General features: G+C 41.2%; 1 protein-coding gene across 1 annotated transcript in view; it reads right to left on the bottom strand.

Annotated features, from left to right (window-relative positions):
* Positions 1 to 22,172, bottom strand: part of CEP95 (centrosomal protein 95kDa) — a 47,415-nt gene that overhangs the window by 12,015 nt on the left and 13,228 nt on the right. The window contains exons 4-11 of the mRNA XM_006833729.1: positions 20,692 to 20,802; positions 17,145 to 17,241; positions 12,538 to 12,653; positions 6,067 to 6,195; positions 4,892 to 5,085; positions 3,132 to 3,244; positions 2,820 to 2,949; positions 2,083 to 2,236 (exon numbers count right to left, since the gene is read on the bottom strand). Coding sequence (XP_006833792.1) covers positions 2,083 to 2,236; positions 2,820 to 2,949; positions 3,132 to 3,244; positions 4,892 to 5,085; positions 6,067 to 6,195; positions 12,538 to 12,653; positions 17,145 to 17,241; positions 20,692 to 20,802 — 1,044 coding nt within the window. The remainder of the gene's footprint in view (positions 1 to 2,082; positions 2,237 to 2,819; positions 2,950 to 3,131; positions 3,245 to 4,891; positions 5,086 to 6,066; positions 6,196 to 12,537; positions 12,654 to 17,144; positions 17,242 to 20,691; positions 20,803 to 22,172) is intronic.

Here is a 22,172-nt window from a genome sequence, read left to right as displayed (position 1 = left end):
TGTAACAAAAAATAGGGAGTAGTTAATCTTAAAGTCCAGAAACAGAGGACCCTAGGACCATCAAGAGAGGAACGCACAAGCAGAATGCAGGACCTTATCCAGAGAAGCAGCAGCACCAGAGATGGAGGCAGAGATGCAGGCATGGAGAGGGGGAGTGGCTGAAGATTCTAGATTCATGGACTAAGAAGAGAAGGACTAAGAGCTGGCGGCCAGGAGCACACTTGCAGAATGTGCCCTTTGGAGATGAAAAATATTATATATGCCTGAGTGGGTTTTTTTATTTGTGTGTTTTTTAAAAAGCTAAAGTGGATAGAGAAAAATATTGTTAACTGATGGTACATGGAGGGGATTATAATCAATGTAATGAAACAACGTATATGATTTGTTGAATGTAAAACTGATGATATACCCTGTAAACTTTCACTCAAATCCACAATAAAAACCTTAAAAAAAAAAAGGTGACTGTTTTTAGCATTGTCAAGTGCTGTTCCAATTTTTCCCTCCTTAGCAATTCAGGCCTCTTATTTTAAGAGATCTGATATGTCACTTTTCCATAAGCCGTTTTTGTGCTCCACAGTTTAGATGCACTTGAACATCACTAGTTGTGAAGGGGGAGCTCTCTGCCATTTGGCAAAAGTGACTGAATCAATGTATTTCCATGACCAAGACTTATTAGTTTTGTCCCTTTCTAATTTCCCGAAATTTCCTTGACAGCTTTTCTTTTTCTTTTCTCTTAATTTAAGCTATTACAAACACAGATGTGCACAATCTATTTTTAATGACAGAAATTTTTATGAATGCATTCTAACTAAATCCATAATGTATTCTTGTTTAGCAATAGAAGACCACAATAAAAGAACATTGTAACTTACAATGTGTTTTTCCAAACATGCTCTGATGAACATGTTTATAGTAAGGGTAAACAGGGAGCTTACTGGGTAGGACTTCCTGGAGGTTAGCAAGTCAAGCTTTGAAGGGAAGAGAAATGAAGTAACTGCAAGGAGAAAAGGCAGATGATACTCTTGAAGGAATAAAGGAACAACTGAAAAGTTAGGGTTAGGTTGAGAAATAGAAGACTACTTCTAGAGAAACAAAGGATGACAGAGATAGTTAAAATATGCAGAGTTTTAGTTGGTGGAAGACAAGATAATTGTTTGAATTTGAACAAGAGAAGATAAAACAGTAGAAAACCCTTCAAGGATGCAGCAAACCAGAAACTGTCATGCACTGCTGATCGGAGTCTAAACTGGCAGAGCCACTTGGAGGAACAATTTGGTAAGACTGAGAAAGTGTAAGCTCCATGCCTTAGCCATTGGAACCTTGCATGTGCTGTCGGCTGTTCACTGCAAACTATTTATACTTATAAAGACCGGAAGTTATCTAAATGTCCAGCAGCAAGGGGGAGAGATAATGGTCTGCATACTCATGATGGAGTACACCGTAAGACCACAGTCACACAGCAGTTAAAATGAATGAACGAGAGCTCTTAAGTATCAATAGAGAAAAGCGGAATAATACATAGTACTGATGTTAATTTTCAAAACATGAAACAATGATACTATATTTAGATAAGTCATTTATAAGCTGTTCAAGTATGAAGCAGAAGAAAGAACGATACCAAATTTTAGCCACTGGTTTCATTGAGGGGAAATGGACTCTTATCTCTTGAACACAAAAGGTCTAAAGCACCTGTTGGCTTCTGCTAGTAATGCTGAGATACAGGAGTTTAAGATTCTTTGATGTATTTCTGAAATATTTAAAATGAGAAATAAAGAAATTCATGACAAATGAGTTGTTGTGTGCCGTTGAGTAGGTCCTGACTCATCGCGACTCATTCTGACCCTGTACAGTTTCCAAGGAGTAAGTCTTTGTGGGAGCAAAAAGCCTCATCTTTCTCTCGCAGAGCGGCTGGTGAGCTTGGCAGTCCAGTGCTTACTGTACAGCACCAGTGCCTAAGTAGTTGATTTGGATGTCCACTTTCTAGACCACTCTGGAGTATACACCTGTCTGTGGAACAGATCTCTCTGGGGTAAGTACCTGGGACAGACCTGTCTGTGGAACAGATCTCTCTGGGGTAAGTACCTGGCCTTTGCTTCTTTGGTCCATACTCCATGATGCTGTCACTGTGCTGAGACAAGGTCTCAGCATTTCCGCTCGCCACCTCTTCATTCCCCACATCTTCCTCTTCGTATTCAGTCTTGTCTTTAATTCTATCACCCAGGGCACTTTTTAACATCTGTTAAGAAAATTTCCAAATTCTTTCACAATGCAAGTTGGTAAGAGTAGACAGATAAAACCTTTCAAAAGTGTCCTTTAGAAATTCGGAGCTAATCCCATGTTTTCTGATACTCCACATGTTCAGTGTTTCAAGGGCGTGTATCATCAGTGCTACTGACGATTGAGTTTCAATCAACTTTAGAGTAAGCCACACAGGGACTCAACACATTGATTACATGAAACCCCAAAACTGTAATATTGTATTTTGTGAAAATCTGTGGTCTTTGTGACAAAGGGAAACCACACAGATGTATCTAATGGTAAACTGCTTAATGTAAATATTTACATTAAATGATTAAGTTTTCACCAGAATTTAGTAGTTTGGCTAAATCTGTACCAAATTTACTTACATCATGGAAGGCTAGGATTCGTTGTTCCTACTACATCTTACCTACTTGACTTAGAGAACAGTGTCATTGTAACTAAGACACAACTCATTTTCCAGTTCTCTACTCTTAGCTTTCATCTTCAGTTGAGGGAAATTGCTGAAATGCTCGCCACCACATAATAATCTCAACAGAGATAAAAAATCCAAGACTTGCCCAATCTAGTTCAGAGAGCCGCTGAGATAGTTTCTCTGAGACTGCATGCAACTCTTGTTGTGTTAACTTCCTTCTTAGCCTCTGGGAACAAGGTGAATCCCAAGATGAAACTGCAGATCTGTTTTCATATCTGTAATGAAAGTGACCATGTGATATTTAAGTACTCAAGTATGCATAGCTCAAACAAACTGCAATACATGCTTTTCAAATATATTTCATGCTGGTTTTCATAGCTAAATTTGGAGTGAACACCCTTTACACTTCAAATCCCTTTGCACAGGTTGCAAGCATGGAAGCCTATAGTAATGTTACCTTTTTCCTTTGGGAGGCCTCCTTGTCCTGGGGCTTTGGACATGAGCTGAACACATTCCCTGTTTGCTATTTTTAGGCAACTTGGAAGTGAAGAAAATGCTATCATCTGGTTCCTATTAAAATCAGAAAAAGGTTGATAAGAAAAACCTACAAAGAAGACAAAAGTAAGTACTTTCTACCATGTGTGTGTGTCTCTGTGAGTGCAGGGACCTATAGCACAAACACCATTCTCTCTGTTTGGTTTTGAAACGTGCTTATCAAAATACCCCATGGACACCCAATGCCAAAGGAATGGAACAAGGCCTACAAACTTGTGCTGAGAAAAAGTGTGGCTCTGAAACAGTGTAACAAGTCAAGATACTACTCCTGAAACATACAGGCAGTTCTCAAACCTGGAAGTCAGAGGTTACAACTATACTTGCACAGTGAGAAAAATGACTAAAGCACAGGTGCGAAGTTTGCATGTGGTTCTTTTTCATGTCAAGAAGTCAATGTAGACTGTCTGAAGCAGAAACAGTCAAAGGAACTTCCCAAGAATGCTAGCTCTTAACAGTTTGAATAATTGATTTGCTTAACTCTTAAGACTATGGAATCTTTATTGAAATGTTTCTTATGGTGAACAATATTTGTTTGATGTCTAAAGATCCCTTACATTTCACTTCACTGCCTTTTACTCTTCTATTAAAAGTAAAATTCAATACTTTTCAGTCAATTGTTGTTTGCCATCGAGTAGCTGGTTCTGACACATAGCAAGCCTGCTGTATAGGATTTCCAAAGCTGTAAGTCTTTACAGAAGCAGAAAGCCTCATCTTTCTCCTGAAGAACAGCTGGTGGATTCAAGCTGTGACTTTGTGGTTACCAGCCTACTGTATAACCCACTACGCTACCAGGGTTCACATCTGTGTGTGTGTATATAAATAGGTCAGAATGTATCATTGTTTATAAACTCACCATCTGCACACACCTGCCTGTTCTTGCTAGGAAACAGGACAAGATGACTGTATAAAAAGGGATTATTTTTTCCCCAAAAGAGTACAGGCAAATAGGCCAAGAAATTCCAAACCCACCCCAACTCACTACCACCTAGTGGATTCTGATTTAGAGCAGAACTACTCCATATCATTTCTGCGGCTTCAATCTTTACAGAAGCAGAAAGCCTCATCTTTCTCCTCAGAACAGCTGGTGCGTTTGAACCACAGACTTTGTAGTAAGCAGCCCATTGCTTAACGCACGGCACCACCAGGGATCCAAGATAAGAGATTATGAGCAGCTGATTCTGGATAGTGGAAAGATAGATGTATGGTTCCTATTGCTTTTTCACAATTTCTTTTAATTAAAAAAATTTTAATGGTTTAATTAAGAACACACAACATGACTCCTGAAGCCTTCGCCCTTAATTCAAAATCCTAGCTTCACAATAGTGGTGTGACCTCAGGCAAGGCATTCAACCTGTCTACAGAGACTCGCAGACAGGAACGGAAAAGTCTCCACCCCGCAGCTGTTTATGAGGAGCCAATTATTCAGCGGATGCAAAGTGCCCAGGACTGTGCTGCCTGGTATAAAATGAATAAGATGCATTGGCTCTTCTGAATTCCTTTTTTATACCCCGTCTTCCTAGAACAAGAATAAGCAGGTGTAGCAAAGGTGGATTTAAAACGTGCAATGCTTTCATTCATGGAATACTCTTGACTATTCTCCTGGCAGAGAGTTCTGTAAACACACAGACTTCGATTCAGCTGAAAACAGGCTTGTCCACTCACCATGGGAAGTGCTGTACACTCTCCAGTAGACTCCACGGCAGAGGCGCAGTGAGCTGCCCGCAAGTACTCTTTTCCTATGGGGCAGGGGGCGCGCAACTCAGCAGGCTGGTAGGGTGGCTGTAAAGGGATGGCTGGCCGGATAGGCTCCCCTAGCTTCCTGGCACTTGCAGTCATACTTGCAGAAGGAATTTCCACTAACAGACAAATCAAAGTGGACATTACAATGAAACTCTTAAGATCTACACAAACATGATTCACATATACAACTTGAACTTAGAAGTATATTTTAAACTTGATTTCAAACATAAAGTACTCAAAAACCAATTAAAGCAGGTACTCACTCATTCTCAGTTAACAAGTAGCCCAATAACTAAATCAGGAAGAATGCAATTCTAATGGTATTGTCATAAAAACTGTTCCCTAAAAAGTTATTAAAAAGAACACAAAATTGTAAGCAACCTGTGGCCTGAAGAATGGCTGTAAATCATGGTCCAGCCACATGTAGGAGAATCAGTTAGCTACTAATAATGCTTTCATCTAATACTACCACCTGAGAAAGTCAGCGATGACTACAGGGATTATTTTTCATAAATAAGTTAATAGGACATAATTTCCAGGTCACTGTGTTTTGTCATTCACTAATAATTCAATGACTACCCACTGACTCTTACTGTCTTTTTGCAGAAATCAGGGGTAATAATTAACAGCAAGTCCTGGTGTGGCATTGTAGGATAAAGCACTGGACTGCAAGGTCAGTTTGAACCACAAGGTGGTGATGGTGGTTATGTACTATGGAGTCAGTTCCGACTCATAGCAACCCTGTATAGGGTTTCCGAGGATGTAAATCTTTACCGGAGCAGAAACCCTCACCTTTCTCCTGTAGAACCTCTGGTAGTGTCGAACTGCTGACCTTGAGGTTGGCAGCCCGACTCGTAACCACTATGCTACCAGAGCTCCTTGAACCACAAGACGGGTGGTTCAAATTCACTAGCTCCTTGGAAACCCTATACGCTGAGTCGGAACCAACTTGACAGCACTTAACAACAGCTTACAAATAAAACCAGAGTATATGGCAGCCAAAGTTAAAAACCTAGCAGCAATAGCAATTGGCCCAGGAACTATTGTACCGAACTCAGAGCAGCAGCCTCAAGAACTAATAACCCAGCATGACTCACTGTCTTCAGCAAAGGCTGTTCTACTGTTGGACCAAAAACTAGATGGAGACTTCAACACTTCTGTATGTGACTTCGAACTTGGTGAAGTTGGGGCTTTCCTGGATTGCATTTCACCAGGATCTTGGTTACCTAGAAAAGAAATAATTAAAGGTAATTTAAAAAAAAAAAATTATCAAGATAGTTTGCCCAGTGTTTAACTGGAAGCCTAGAGTTTGGACTTCGGATAAATACTTTAGGTATGACATTAACTATTGAGATATGTCGGTCGGATTGTTTGAAATATACTAATTAATAACTATCAGAGAACAAGGTACAGTTCTCGAGCCCAGAATCATGGACACAACATAAAAGCAATGCTCTACACAAGCTTTCATCGCTTTGTTTTAGGGAAAACAGGTGCCAGTGTTGTCTAACTATTGACAGGTGGGGATATCTACAATGTCTTAGTTTCCTACTGCAGCTCTAACAGAAACACCACACGTGGATGGCTTTATAGACAGGGATGCTCTCACAGTGTAAGAGGCTACGAGTCCAATTTCCATGTGCTGACTCCAGGGGAAGGCAGGCTTGGTCGGTGTCAACTCTGGGCACAGGTTCTTGTCTCTTTTCACATGGGTGGGCCTGGCATCCCCTGGAGATCTCTGTATGTCTTGGCCTCGATCTGCCTCTGGTTTGAGGAAGTTCACAGCACAGAGACCATGGGCCCACAGGACACACTGCACTCCAAGCTCTCCTTTCTTGGTGGTAGTGAGTCCTTCTGTTTCTGCTCAATTCTCTCTCCTTTTGTCTTTTATAAAATAAAAGCTGTTGCAGGCCACACCCCCAGAGTAACTCCCTTTCCATCAGAGTAAGGGTGTTACATCCCACTCTTGATTCTCTTACTAGATTAGCACACCAGATCATCTCATGGAGGGTCATCCCATACTTGCCATATTGCATTATTACTTAACTGCCAAACAACTGCGAATCACGGCCCAGGAAGTTGACCTATGCTGTGGAGGGGGTACAATTCACATCAGGGTGTGGCGAGGTTCCTGAGCTAAGGGTCTTGGCTGATGGTATTGTTGTTTGCTGTTGAGTCCATTCGGACTCAGTGATCCTGAACAGGGTTTCTGAGAGCCACTGTGGGTTACAATGGCCAATCTTGCAGTTGCCAGTCCAATGCTTATCCTACAGCCCACACCAGCCCACTACAGTCAAAGATTTACAATCCAGAAATCAAGTCCTAAATCAGATGACTATGAATGTGTATGACACAGGTATGTTACGTCTTAAATTCAAACACAAAAGGAAGCTACTGCAAACCCAAATCCCACCAAACCCAAGCACCTTAATCTGGCTTCTCTCTCATCCTTTTCTCCTTTGTCTTAATCACATAACTCTTAAACACAGCTCTTTTTCTGTCAGAAACTACTTAGAGTCTAAAAATTTATGGTCGCCCCTTTCTACATGGTACCTGACATAACAGAACATCACTTCTGAAACCACCTTTCCTCCCTTCCCTAGTCAATGCAGTGGATTATTCCTTCAGGAAATGTTCTTGTATTACTTACAAAGGAATCTGATTACTCTGTCTATCCCGATGGCAAACTATGTCTTTGGTCTATACTGTCTGACTTCAGTTTTTTAAACATAATTCCCTGATTATTGTTGTTGACCCTATACACAACAAACTGAAACACTGCCTAGTTTTGCACCATTCTCACAACTGTTACATTTGAGCCCACTGATGCTGCCACCATGACAACCCAGCTCATTGGGGATCTTTCTCTTTTTTGCTGACCCTCCACTTTCCCAAGCATGATGTCCTTCTCCAGGGACTGGTCCCTCTTGATAACATGTCCGAAGTATGGCAGACAAAAATCTCACCATCCTGGCATCCAAAGAGCATTCTGGCTGCACTTCCTCCAACACAGACATTTTACTGGCAGCCCATGGTACTTTTAATATTCGTCTCCAACAGCATAGCTCAAATGCATCAACTCTTGTACAATCTTCCTTATTCATTGTCTAATTCTCACATGCATATGAGACTACTGAAAATAACATGGCTTGGGTCAGGTGCATCTTAGTCCTCAAACTGATATATCTGCTCTTGAACACTTTAAAGAGGTCTTGTACAGCAGATTTTTCTAATGCAATACGTCCACTTATTTCTTGACTGCTGCTTCCATGAGTGTTGATTGTGGATCCAAGCAAAATTAAGTCTGATGACATCAATATATTCCCCATTATTCATGATGTTTTTTACTGCTCCAGTTTTTTAAGTTTTTATTGTGAATTGAGTGAACGTTTACAGGGCAGATCATCAGTTTTACATTCAACAAATCATATACTTTGTTTCATTACAATGATTATAATCCCCTGCATGTACCATCATCAGTTAACAGTATTTTTCTCTATTCATTTTAGCTTTTTTTTTTTTCTTAACCACTCAGGCATATATAATAATTTACACCACCAAAGGGCACATTCTGCAAGTCTGCCTCCTGGCCACCAGCTCTCAGTCCCTCTCTTTCCATGATCTAGAGTCCTCAGCTGCTTCCTCTCTCCATGTCCCCATCTCTGCCTCCATCTCTGGTAGCGCTGCTTCTCTGGATAAGGTTCCACATTCTCCTTGTGCTCTTCTTCCCTTGATGGTCCTGGGGTCTTCTGTTTCTGGACTGTAAGATTAACTACGCTCCCGTTTTTGTTACAAAACTTCTACCTTTACAATTGTAACAGTTGCAATTAGTCATGATAACAATTACTCAATATTGACTCATAAGAATCTTATCCCCATCTCTTTTTAGCAGACCCATCTAGACAAGATTAAAACTATTCAGTGCGGACTCTGTCTCTCCCCACACAATCTTAAACTCCCTCTTGAAACCTTGTAAGCCAGTCACTTCATGTCTTTATCGCCCCCAGATTTTAGGTAGCCAATGTCTAAGTTGCCTGTCCCTAGCTACCCTGTGAACAGAGGGGATAGCATTGATACTTGATGTGAAGACTCCTTCCCTCTCTGTTAGTATTTTGAGCTACTACCTCCATGAGTGTAAGTCAAGTTCATCAAATTGTAACAATTTACACTCGTTTCCTTTATTACTGGTCCAGTTTTGAGTTTTATTTTCTTTACATTAAGGTACAATCCATACTGAAGGCTGTAGTCTCTGACATCTTCATCAGTAAATATGTTCTAATGAAAGTATTTCACTTCCAACAAGCAAGGTTGTATATCTGCATATTGCAGATCAATGAGTCTTCCTCCAATCCTGATGCCGTTTTCTTTTTCATATAATCCAACTTCTCTATTGTTTAGCATACAGATTGAATAAGTATGGTGAAAGAATACAAGCCTGGCACACAACTTTCTTAATTTGAAACCATTCAGTATTACCTTGTTCTGTTCAAGTAACTGTTTCTTGTGCCATATACAGGTTCATCATAAGCACAAGTAAGTGTTCTGGAATACCCATTCTTTGCAACCTTATCCATAGCTTGTCATAATCCACACACTCGAAAGCCTTTATATATTCAATAAAGCACAAGCAAACATCTTTCTGATATTCTCTGCTTTCAGCCAAGATCCATTTGAGTCAACAATTGTATTTCTAGTTCCACATTCTCCTCAGTCTGGCTTGAGTTTCTGGCAGTCCCCTGTTGGTTTACTGTTTGCAGTCATTTAAAAATTATCTTCAGCAACAATCCACTTGCATATGATATTGATATTGTTCGATGATTTCTGCATTCTGTGGGATCACCTTAGAAATGGGCACAAATATGGATCTCTTCCAATCAGCTGGCCAAGCTGCTATCTTCCAAATTCCTTGGCATAAATGAGTGAGTGCCTCCAATATTACATCACCTTGTTGAAATATTTCAATTTGTATTCTGTCAACTCACGGAACCTTGTTCTTTGCCAATGCCTTCAGTGCAGCTTGGACTTGTCTTCAGTACTATCAATTCTTGATCACATACTACATCTTGTGAGGGTTGAACATTGGCCATTTCTTTTTGGTACAGTGATTCTGTAATACCTTCCATTTTCTTTTTTTTAAATGTTTTATTGTGAGTTGTGTGATAGTTTACATGGGAGAACATCAGTTTTACATTCATTGCCATGGTTATAGTCCCCTCCATGCATCATCAACTAACCAAAGGGTATATACCCTGTAAGCCTTTACCCAGGTCGTCAGCACACAGCCCCTCTCCCTTTCTGTGTCTAAAGTCCCCAGCTGCTCCATCTCTCCACGTCATTGTCTCTGCCTCCATCTCAGGCATTACTGCTTCTCTGGGTAGGGTCCTGCTCTCCATCCACTCTTTTCCCTTGATGGTCCCAGGGACCTCCGCTCCTAGACTGAAAAGTTAATCATTTCCCTCCTTGCTACAAAACGTCTACCTACCTGTACATTTCCAACCCTCACAATCAGTCCTGATAACAATTATTCACTATTGTATCACAATTCCATCTTATTTTGATGCTTTCTACATCATTCAATATCTTGATCATTGTTGTTGTTAAGTGCCATCGAGTTGGTTCCGACCAATAGCGACCCTGTGTAGGGTTTCTGAGGAGTGACTGGTGAGCTTGAACCACTGACCTTGTAGTTCAAACGGCTTTGCAGTCTGGTGCATTAACCCACAGCACCACACCAGGACTCCATTTTGATCACAGAATCCATCAAATTCCAAGTCAAGGCTTGAATTTTTTCTTCAGTTCTTTCAGCTTGAGAAATGCTGAACATGTTCTTTCTTCCCTTCTGGTCTTTGCACATTTTGTTATAATATTTGACTTAGTCTTCTTGAGCTACCTTTTGAAATTTTTTGTTCAGCTCTTTTACTTAATTTCTGCCATTCATTTAACATCTCCACACTGGAGAGCAAGTTTCAGAGTCTCTTCTGATACCCATTATGGTCTTTTCTTATGTCTTTTTAATGACCTTTAGCTTTCTTGTTGTATGATGTTCTTGATGTCATCCTACAACTCTTCTGGTCTTAAGTCATTAGTCTCTGTTGTTGAGATGGTCTCTAAATCAGGTGGGATTTGGTCAAGGTTTTATTTTGGCTCTTGTAAACTTCTTTTGATTTTCTTCAGCATCAGCCAGAGCTTGCATATGAGCAATTGAAGGTCTGTTTCATAGTCGGCCCCTAGCCTTTGAAGAGATGTCAGACTTCAATAAACTCAGAAAAGATAGGGGCCTGTACGAAACCACACAGCCAGTAGCAGAGCCTGGATGAGCTTGCAGGCAACTTGATTCCCAATGCAATGTACTTCATTTAACTCTGGCATTCTCATCTTCCACTAAAAAAAATGCAGACTTATTGTGAGTCTGGTATTTTCCTAGGTTTGGGGATACCAAGATGACTCATTTTACTCTACATTTCCCTTAGTGATGGTAGTCTCCACAGGGATTTGTGTCTATTCTGTTCACCAGTATATGGTCATGAACATTTGCTGAATGAGTATGATGTGCCTACTGTCCCTGGAATTCAGTTTACAAAACAGACATACCCTAAAGTACCCTACCTACAGGAGTCCTAGTAGTGGAGTGGATTATGAGCTGGGTGACTAACTGCAAGGTAAGCAGTTTGAATCCACCAGTTACGCCGAGGGAGAAAGCTGAGGCTTTCTGCTTGTGTAAAGATTCAAAGCCTTGGAAACCCTATACACAGGGTCGCTGTGAGTCATAATCAACTAAGTGGCACACAAGCATCATCACCACCAAGGTACACTCCAATGTGTGGATGACATGACAGGAATGGGAAGAACAGCCACACTAAGATCTAGGCAGGTGGACATGCACAGGCATGAAGCAATGGAAAGGAGAAGCATACTGGGCAAGTCACGGAGTGGCGTCGCTGGAGGAGGGGCAAAGTGGGAGGTTCAAAACTGGGGCCTGAAAGACATTCAGGTCTACTGTGTATAAACAGCAGAAGGCTGTTGGAAAGATGGCCTGAAGTCTAGGGCTAAAATTGTCACTGGGTATAGAAACCCTAACATGTTACTCCCGTCTTGCCTGGGTATAGTAACCAAAACCAAGCCAAATGCCGCTGAGCTGACTCTGGCTCATGGTGTCCCTGTGTACATTAGAGTTGGGCAGAGTTTTGAGAAGTAGACAAGGCCTTTCTTCTAAGGTGTTTCTGAGTGAACTTCAACTTCCGACCTTTTGTGTAGCAGCTGTGCTCATTAGTGATTTGTACCTTTCAGGGACTCCTCCCAGGGCACCAAGTCTCACTAATTAATGACAAACCTGCATCCACTTATTTTCTTGGCCCTCACCACCCATGTGCCTGTCACTCCTATTTGACTCTATTTGGAATAACTGTTCATATTTACTGGGTCATGGTGGTATTCTGGAATTTCATTCTGATGCCCAGTTAGGGCTCTATATTTCTTACCTTTAAAGATGCCAAACTATACTTATACTACATTTTATAGCTATGTATACTATGTAACAATAGTTGGTATTTGAAGATTCAACCACTCACCATTACTTCTTAGAGAAAAGGTATGTGCTGTATCTCCAAGTCTAATGATTTCACCAGCGGACTCTGCTTCATCTTCATCCCAAGAGGGGCCCAACGCTTCAGAAGCCAGGGAGTACCTGTAAGAGTTCACGCACTCAGACCTGACCTGATTACCAACGCCCTGGCCAGAGCTGCTTCCCACAGTCCACCTGCAGTTGTTCAGGTTGTGCATATAGGCAGAAAATGGTAAAGACTCTTTGCTTGTTGTATCACTTCTTGCACTACCTAATCTGTTTGGTTTTGACTGATATACGACTGGTGCAAAGAGCTGTGTTCTGAGGATTAAATGTATAGAACACATCCAGAAAAAGGCAATCACTGGTTACTATAGGGGTGTGGGAATGGAGGAGCCTGTAGGGGGCAGACCATTAGTTCTGCTGTAAATACTCTTGTATGTTTCACTTCTGCACTTAATTTTTTAAAAACCTAATAATGAAAAAGTCAAGAATTGCATTTCACAAAGGTCTCCTTAATAATAAGCACAACACAGTACTGACCCTGTAAAAGAAGGCATTGCCTGTACTTTTCAAATCAAAACAAACGCCTGGAAAATACTGACAATCAGGCATTAAAATGGTCACAGCATCATGTTCAATCTGTCATTAGCGAAGAATGCACAAACTAGTCATGACAGATCATTTTTATCGACAACAGCAGCACTGAGTTTAAAATGATAATAATGGTCAGCAAGGGTCCAGTAACCTGACACTTTTGTACTGCTGGTAGATGTAGAAATAGTCATGGCAAGTAATTTGGCAACTTGTATTAACTTTAAAGCATTCATATTCCTTGGCTCTGAATTAAGCCTAAAGATATGAGACAAGGGGAAAAAAATTAAAGTATTTATCTTTTTTTTTTTTTAATAACTAAAATAATAAAAAATAAATACCTTAATTTTTATAATTAAAAAAAAAAAGCAAAAACCCCCAAGTAACAATAAATTCCTAGAGGAATGCTTTGTAAACTATAGTGCACCCATGTGAATGGTGTGCTATGCAGACATTAAAACTTATTATCAGCTGATCCAAGCTGATGAACTTAACCTATGCATATGAATACAGTGACACAAAAGAGGCAACAAATCCTTACAGCAAGAAACATTCCCACCCCCTCCACACACAGAGTAGACAGAGAGGGGCAACTTGGACATTGGATACACAAATGGGGAGGGAGGGACTACAAAGGCAAGAAGTAACTGGCTTACAAGCTTTCAAGAGGGAACCTAGACCTAGGGGGCATGGAGGAAGGCAGAATCACCAGTGAGTACTATCCAATTTGTCTAGGTGGAGCTGATGAAATGAAATACAGATGGGTTACATGCGATACTGTAGTGAATAATGGTTATCAGACGGATTGTGAGTGTTGGAAATGCAAGGGTAGATGTTTTGTAGCAAGGAAGAGAGCAGTTATTTCTCCAGTATAGGAGCAGAGGTCTCTGGGACCACCAACAGATAAGAGCTGAGAATGGGACCCCACCCTGAGAACCGGGGATGCCTGAGATGGAGACAGAGATGATGACATGGAGGGATGAAGCGGCTGGGGACTTTGGATCCAGAGAGGGAGAGGAACTGTGGGCCGAAGACTGAGGGTGGAGGGGGAGTGTAGAGCACAGGCTTCTAGGATATGCCCTTTGGTTGGAACACGATGCATGGAGGGGACTGGAACCATGGCAATGTAATGATATACGATGGAATGAATATGGAACTGAGGTTCTCTCATGTAAACTATCATATAGCTCACAATAAAACATAAAAAAACAAAACAAAAAACTTTTTATCAAGACTTTGTTGTTGTTAAGTGCCATTGAGTCAGTTCTGACTCCTATCAACCCTGTATAAGATTTCCAAGGAGCAGCTGGTGAGTTTGAACTGCCAATCTTGTGATTCAAACTGACCTTGCAGTCTAGTGCTTCATCCCAGAGCTTTTAGTACCCTGCAATATAGGAGGGGGAGGGCAATACACAAGAAGAGGGAGAGTGGCAGATGAACAATGAAGATAGGGAATGACTTAGGGAGGTATGCACAGGTTAAATGGGATAAAGGTAAATAGGGATTTATATACAACCTTGGAAAAACAGTGTTCTGTGAGTAGATACATGGATCGAGACACGGGCTGAACGATTAGAGGAGAAAAATGTTTATGTGCTTGACTGTCTTGTGGATATTGATTTTCCCTGCCTATTACTGCAAAGTAGCCATCTATGTGTGATAGAAATGAACACTGGGAATGAGGATGACAGAATACTTGTAAGTCTGCCTTCAGTCTATAATTAAATGGATTTGCTAAAATGGGAAATCGAATTTGCCCAGGGAAATAGGCTTCTTGTATGGGGCCTTAGGTGGAATCCTGAGCCCCACCCAGAACCTTCAGAGTTGGGACATCCCCACTTGAAAAGACATGCGGACCAACCCAGAACTGCTGAGAGAACAGAAGATTCTTAGTGAATAAAGACCTGCAGAAAAAAAGCAAACTGTTCAAATGACTGTTTGAATATCAAGCAAGCTGCTTGTTTTGGAACATCCCTTTCTAAGACTGAAACTCAAAAGGAACCCATGAGGAGTCTAGTATGCTTGATGGTGACCACCTGGGTCTACTTATGAGTGAAAGTGGGAGAAATGCAGCAATGAAGACGGGCTGAGTTTGGTACCTGCTGACCTTGAGATGAGAGAGAGAAGAGGATGGGCTGGCTAGCCTGAAGTTTAGGGAGATGTGTGAACTCCTGAGCCCCTGGGCAAAGACCTAGCTTCTGGAGATTAGGGCTGAGAGTGAAGCAGCCAGCCAGTCTGAAGGGCAGGGAGATGTGCATGAACTCCCAAACTAGCACCAATGTGACCTAGCTTGGATGACTAGTTGACCAGAAATACTTGATACTGAGAACAAGTGTTAATTTGCTACAATTTGATGAACTACACTTTTGCCTATGAATGCAGTGACTCAAAATTCCAACCGGAAGGAATGAAAGGATTCTTCATATCATGAAACAACCTTGTTCACTCAGTATAGTAGGTGGATTGTTGTTGCTGCTGTTGTGAGCCGTGGAGTCGGTTCCGACTCATAGCCACCCCGTACAGGGTTCCCAAGGCTGTAAATCTTTACGGGAGCAGAAAGCCTCATCTTTCTTCCTCGGAACAGCTGACAGTTTCAAACTGCTGATCATGAGATTAGCAGCCTGATTCGTAACCCCTACGCTACCAGAAAGGAACTCTGGTAGCGTAGGGGTTACGAATAGGGCTGCAAACTGCAAGGTCAGTTCGAAACTACCAGATGAGGCTTTCTGCTCCCATAAAGATTTATAGCCTCGGTAATCCTGTAACAGGTTAAATTCCCTATGAGTCAGAACCGACTCCACAGCACACAGCCACCACCATGCTACCAGAGCTCCTCGTACTAGGTTAATAGGGATGTGAAATTTAGACATTTGCTATCAAAATTGGGGTGCTACAAAGGCATAAAGTGGCTAGCTTACAATCTTTCATGAGTGAGCATAGTTTCAGAATGAGGAGGCTAAGGTAGGATCCCAGATGGATCTGGTGAAAGGTGACGGGGATGATGCTGATAGGATTTTATGACTCGATTGTGAGTAATTGTTAGCAGGATTCATTGTGATTTTCACAACTGTAATTGTAGAAGATGTGTAACTAAAAGGGAGGAGAAGGTAATCTTTCATTTCTGGTACAGATGATTCTAGGACCATCACGAAGGAAGAGCACAAGTGGAGTGTGAGATCCCTCCCTAGAAAAGCAGCAACAGAAGACAGAAGAGATGGTGGCTGTGTGCCTGTGGGCAGGAAGCTGGCTGACAGAATGAGCCCTTTGGACAGTTATATGAATATAGATTTTTTTGCTTTGTAAGTATACATCAAATATCTTTGCCTTGTTCATTTATGAAATATAAGATGCAAATGGAGAGCCACAGGGAAGAAGTAGGATAAATGTTGCAAGGAGGGGACTGGAAATCACTGAGATGAAACAAGGTATACCGTTAGCTGAATGTAGAGCTGATGATCTTGTTTGTAAATTTTCACCAAATTCACAATTTTAAAGTTTTTTTTTAAAAAAATGAGGCCCTGGTGTGGCACTGATAAGCACTGAACTGATAACCAACCACAAGGTTGGCAGTTCAAACCCACCAATAGCTCTTGAAAACCCTATACATGGTCACTATTGAGTCAGAACCAGCTCAACGGCACACAACAACAACATCAAGAATAAAGAAACTTGGTAAGAAATAAAATTACAAGAAAATATGACTAAAGTCAAGAAAGGAAAAGACAAAAAAAAAAAAAAACAGTTGGAAAATGAAAACAGTAAGTGACAATGTGATTTACAGCCTCCAAAACTCTGAATAGGGTCAGAGTCAGAAGTTTCTCCATGGCACACCACCGCCTCTACCACCATACGTGTATACAGCTCCAGGTTCTTCAGAGTTCCTCGGGAAGGCTTAGGACATGACAAGTCAGCAACGTTTTCACTTTAGCTTTGTCTTTTTCCAGCCGTTCTAGCACACTGTGCAATTTTAAATCTTAGTAAAGAGAAAATGGTAGCACGTTCACAGACACCGAGCACTACCTCCGTGAAGGCACTCTCCTCCAGGTCTCTTCAGTACTTCCCAGCTCTTCCAAAGGGCATCCTGCATGTGATGCTTTACCATGCTGCTCAGTTTCACCTGTGTGGAGTACACACAAACAGCAACAAAACAAGACAGACGTCACTATGACTGTTTCCCTAGAGGAGGTGGGGAGAGGTGAGTCCTGGTAAACAGGGAAAAGTGAAGCTAGGAAGAACCAAATGATCCCCTGTAATGACAATCATTTCTCAACAGGGAAACAACATAAGAGTTGCTCCCCAAACAGGACCCACAATTGTATTAGCAATGTTTTATTTATTTAGTGTTACATTCATTTATTACTCTTGAAACCATTTTGTCTATCTGTAAGGGAGTCCTTGTGTGGCGCTGTAGGTTGGCAGTTCCAACTCACCAGCCACTCCTTGGAAACTGTACACAGGGTCCCTAAGAGTCAGAACCAACTCAATGGCACTTACCAAGAAGGTAATGTCTAAGACAATGATGAGGGTGTGAATTCAGAAAAACATGATTGTTGTAAACAGACTTTAAGCTCCAAAGCAGTTAGTTATATCTTAGCCTACGAGTCAGGCAGCATCAAAGCTTTGATAAATTTGCCTTAAGACAAGTTCACCCTAAAATAGACAAAGAATATATACCTTCCCCAGTGGCAGTGGTACGAGAGCCATGATTCAGGAGGCAAGTGGGCAAAACCTGCTTTGATTCAGTCTCCCATCTGGATATCCCCACCCCCATACTAAAGAGTCATTGTGCAAACATACAACTTATTTTTCTCTTTCTGAATTTACCAAATGGCATTTTAGTAATATTTACTGGGAGTTGGGCTCAGTATTAAACTATTTCACTTTCACGATCAATACAGAAATGGGCTCCGAGAGCTTCAGTTAGACCAGGAGGGCTGGAACTTAACTCAGAACCAACAGTCTGCCTTCAGTGGTCAATGATAATGCCCGATCAGGGACCGGGCCAAAGTCATGCTGCAACAGCTGACTTGACAAAGGATAGTAAAAATTTCTTTCCTAAGATTGCTAACTAGCACTTTGAAGAATCTGCTCAGCTCTAGGTAATACTTCCAAATGAAAAGTTTATGCATGCCAGGGTGAGAATGAGACTGTACAGAATGTTGCCCAACTAACATAGTGCCATTTCTTTTGGAAGGCCCATGTGAGCAGCTCCACTCAGCTCACCACAAACCACTACCCTCTCCTGGGAATCTCCCCCAACATTTCACTGTCACCAGACTGATGGCAGCTGTGTCTCATTCCCTCCCTCCTCGAGACTCTATCCTAGGCCCTTTTCATCTCTTCCACACCTCCAATCACACACAACTGTAGGCTGCTGCTATCATTATCACATGTAATCTTTACTTGCTTCTAAAAAGCCTAAAAGGCCCACACAGCATTCAGATATCTGCCTGGGAGCCATGAATTAGATGAGTTCCACTTTTTTTTTTAAATTGTGATTTGGATAAAAGTTTACAGAGAAAACTGGGTTTTCAAGAATTCATACACATTTTGTTTCGTGACACTGATGGCTCTCCCCACGATGTTAACAGCACTTTTCCCACGTCTCCCCTGTTGTTAGTGTGGTTCATGTTTGTTACGCACTTCCTCAAATCCCCTTTTAGGTTTTTATTATATGTATGTGTTTACGGCTGTTCCTGACTTGAGTATAGGTTTCTTTGAAAACAATAAAACATGACTTGTAGCTTTGAATCCTCCCAGAGTAACCAGGAAAGTACTTGATGCATATTGTTGTTGTAAATAAGTGTCTTTGAGTTGGTTCCGACTCAGAGTGACCCAGTGCAGGATTTCTGAGGAGCAACTGGTGAATTTGAAGCGCCAACCTTGCAGTTCAAAGTGACCTTGTGGTCCAGTGCAGTATCCCACAGTGCCCCACCAGGACTTCTGATGTATATTAAACACTCACAATTGTAGAAATAAAAAAAAAAAAAAATTCTTAGTTTGGTGTGCCTTTCAATCTTCCCTTCCAGTCCATTTAACTCTTTTTACCAGTCAATTTAAAAGGGAGAAAACTATCTCTAAGATGTTCAGATTAATTTCAATGTCATCACATCACAGGATTGACAGTGAGAGATTAAGTATGATGAGCTGACTCAAATTTTGTCCTTATTTATACTAGAACTATGCTAACTGCTGCTTGCTGAAAAGGTGTGTGTGTGTGATGACTTTACAATCTAAAGTCACTTAGAGAACTGAGGCGTGTCTGGCCCATACCGTGGTATTTTTCAGTTGCCTCATATGCTTATGTGAAGGCTGAATAACTTATAAGGAAAACTGAAGAAATTATGTATTAGTGAAGACTATTGAATACACCATGGACTGCCAGAAGAATACGCAAATCTATGTTGGAAGAAGCACAGTCAGACACTCCTCAGAAATGAAGATGACAAGACTTCGTCTCCTGTAGTTTGGATTTGTCCCAGGAGGGACCAATCCCTGGAGAAGAACTTCATGCCTGGTCAAGTAGAGAGTCAGCAAAAACTAGGAAGCGCCTCAATCAAATGGACTGATACAGTGACTGCAACAATGGTCTCAAAGCAAGCACTGACTGTGAGGGTGGGGCAGCAGGGGCAGGGTTTTCTTCTGTTGGGTGTCGGGTCACTAGAAGTTGGAATCGACTCAATGGTACCTAACAATAACAACAATCTCAAAACAAATCAGCTATCAGTCCATCAAGGACTCACAGCTTTATTTACTTAACCAATCTGATACTGCTATTTGTTGTTGTCGTTAAGTGCCGTCAGGTTGGTTCTGACCCACAGCAACCCTGTACAGGGCTTCCAAAAAGCAGCTGGTGAGCTTGAATGGCCAACCTTTAGGCTCTTTTTATTTTTAGTGATTAAATAAAATAACATGGCAATGAAGATCTTCAAGCACCTGTTTCTGTTCTATTCTTTCCTTAGGATAATTTCCTAGAAACGGAATTTATCAAACTCAAGATTTTAAGTAGCACTCACACATTCTTGATTCAATTAACCACAAGTCTTCTGGAAAATAATATGGCAATAAAACCAAAATTTCACACTAAAATACTGTCACAATCTGAGGAAAAGAGTGAAAATATTCAAGCTGTCACAAATCTCACTGTGGGTTGAGAACAGAAATACACAAATTCCTTCTGCTGGCACCTTGGCAACATCCAAATTTATAACACAAACGGCAGTTTATTTCTGACATAGGAAATTTTAGAGTAAGGAATATCATGTGACAATACCATAATATATAATTGTAGGCAGAAGGTTCGCTTTCTGTTATAGTTTCTCTTTATAGTACTTTATAAATAAGATCCAAGTTAGCAAAGGATATGACAGTTTAGAAGAGAACTTTCAACTACTAGGAACAGTAAGAATTGGAAATCTACAATTAAATGATGTGAACTTTACCAGCTGTACTGTATTAAAGATTCTACGTCTTGTGGAATCTTGGGGAAAGCAGGCAAACAGAGAAAAGGTAAACAGGGGTATAACACAGAGTATAAATCAAATAAATTTTTCATTCTTAGACTTACTTTTCTCCTGAGATGTTTCGCTGATTTGTTCTGTAAGATACTCCAGCAACCCATCAAATATCTCTAGGAGATTCTTAATAGATTCTTTATCTCCTTTCACTATATTTTCTCCTGAACACAAAATACATAGCTATTAAAAAATTTAACCATAACGCTGTTTAAGAATACAATAATCATAAACTCACGCAGGAAATATATTACTACAGGTATTTTAAAATGTCAATTTCCTACTGACTGATTATATCTGAAGAAACAAAGACAGTAACCTTGAGTGTATTTTGATAATTCATTGGCATATTCTTTCCATATGTAACACGCACAATGTTGTTACGTGCCGTGGAGTCGGTTCCAACTCATAGCGACCCTGTAATAGGGTTTCCGAGGTTGTAAATCTTTACGGGCGCAGAAAGCCTCATCTTTCTCTTGCTGAACAGCTGGTAGTTTCGAACTGCTGACCTTGGGGCTCGCAGCCTGATTCGTAACCACTACGCTACCAGAGCTCCTTACGTGGACATAAAGAAATATCCCTTAGTAAAACTTATGCCAAAATAAAAAGGAGCCAAGCACAATTTTATTAGGCCTGGTGAATAAACAGCAGGCGAGAACATTGGAGGTTCCTACTCAGAGGCGGTGATTTGTTCAGCAGACTTGATGGCACTTAACAACACAACAACATGGTGTAATGAATCCTCTAATGTCTCGTCTAGCCATAGTCTGTAACTGCCACCAAACAACACTGCTGCCCTGCTGGATCTGGGTAAGAGAAGGTGGGAGAAGATATTGACAGGATGATATGATTCAGCTGTGGATGTTAAGAGTTCACGGTGATTGTAAAAACATGAAACTCTAGCATAGGTATAAAATGAGCCAGCTCAGAAGCAGGAGTGGAATCTCATTACCATCAAAGAAGAAGACTCAGGAATGGAGCATGTCGTTTGGACCCTGAGATCCCTGTGCAGTGAACCTCCTGGACCCAGGAACAGAAAGCTGAGACACTGGAGGAGGGGCAGAGGAGCAGCAGCAGACCCAAGCGCCAGAGCAGTGGACTTCCCAGCCCACTGAGCAAGTAAAGCTGAGTAACTTTGGGCAGGAAGCTTGCTTGTAGAGTGGGGTGCCTCCAGGAACTAGTGGGGGTGCTAGAGCCAAGTGCCTTCAGGCTGAGGCTTATGCTGAAGTGGTGTGCCCTGTGGGCACTGATCAGCAACTGACTAGAACTATGCCCTGAGCCTCTCTGACTCCAAACTGTAAACCTCTCAACTTCCCTAATACAGTCCATACTTGGAGGATGGTGTCTGAGTTCTATATGGATTATGGAATCTGTTTGAATAGTGAGTGCCAATTACGTTAGTTATGATTTGTTTCATTTTTTGCAAGCAGAATATGTTGTTTGTTGTTGTCAGGTGCCATCGAGTCGGAACCGACTCATAGTGACCCCATGCACAGCAGAACGAAACAATGTTCGATCCTGGGCCAACCTCACC

The sequence above is a fragment of the Chrysochloris asiatica genome, unplaced genomic scaffold (genome assembly GCF_000296735.1).
Source record: "Chrysochloris asiatica unplaced genomic scaffold, ChrAsi1.0 scaffold00007, whole genome shotgun sequence".
Taxonomy (NCBI): Eukaryota; Metazoa; Chordata; class Mammalia; order Afrosoricida; family Chrysochloridae; genus Chrysochloris; species Chrysochloris asiatica.
Note: the sequence above shows the minus strand (reverse complement) of the source record. Positions and strands in the feature narration are given on the sequence as shown.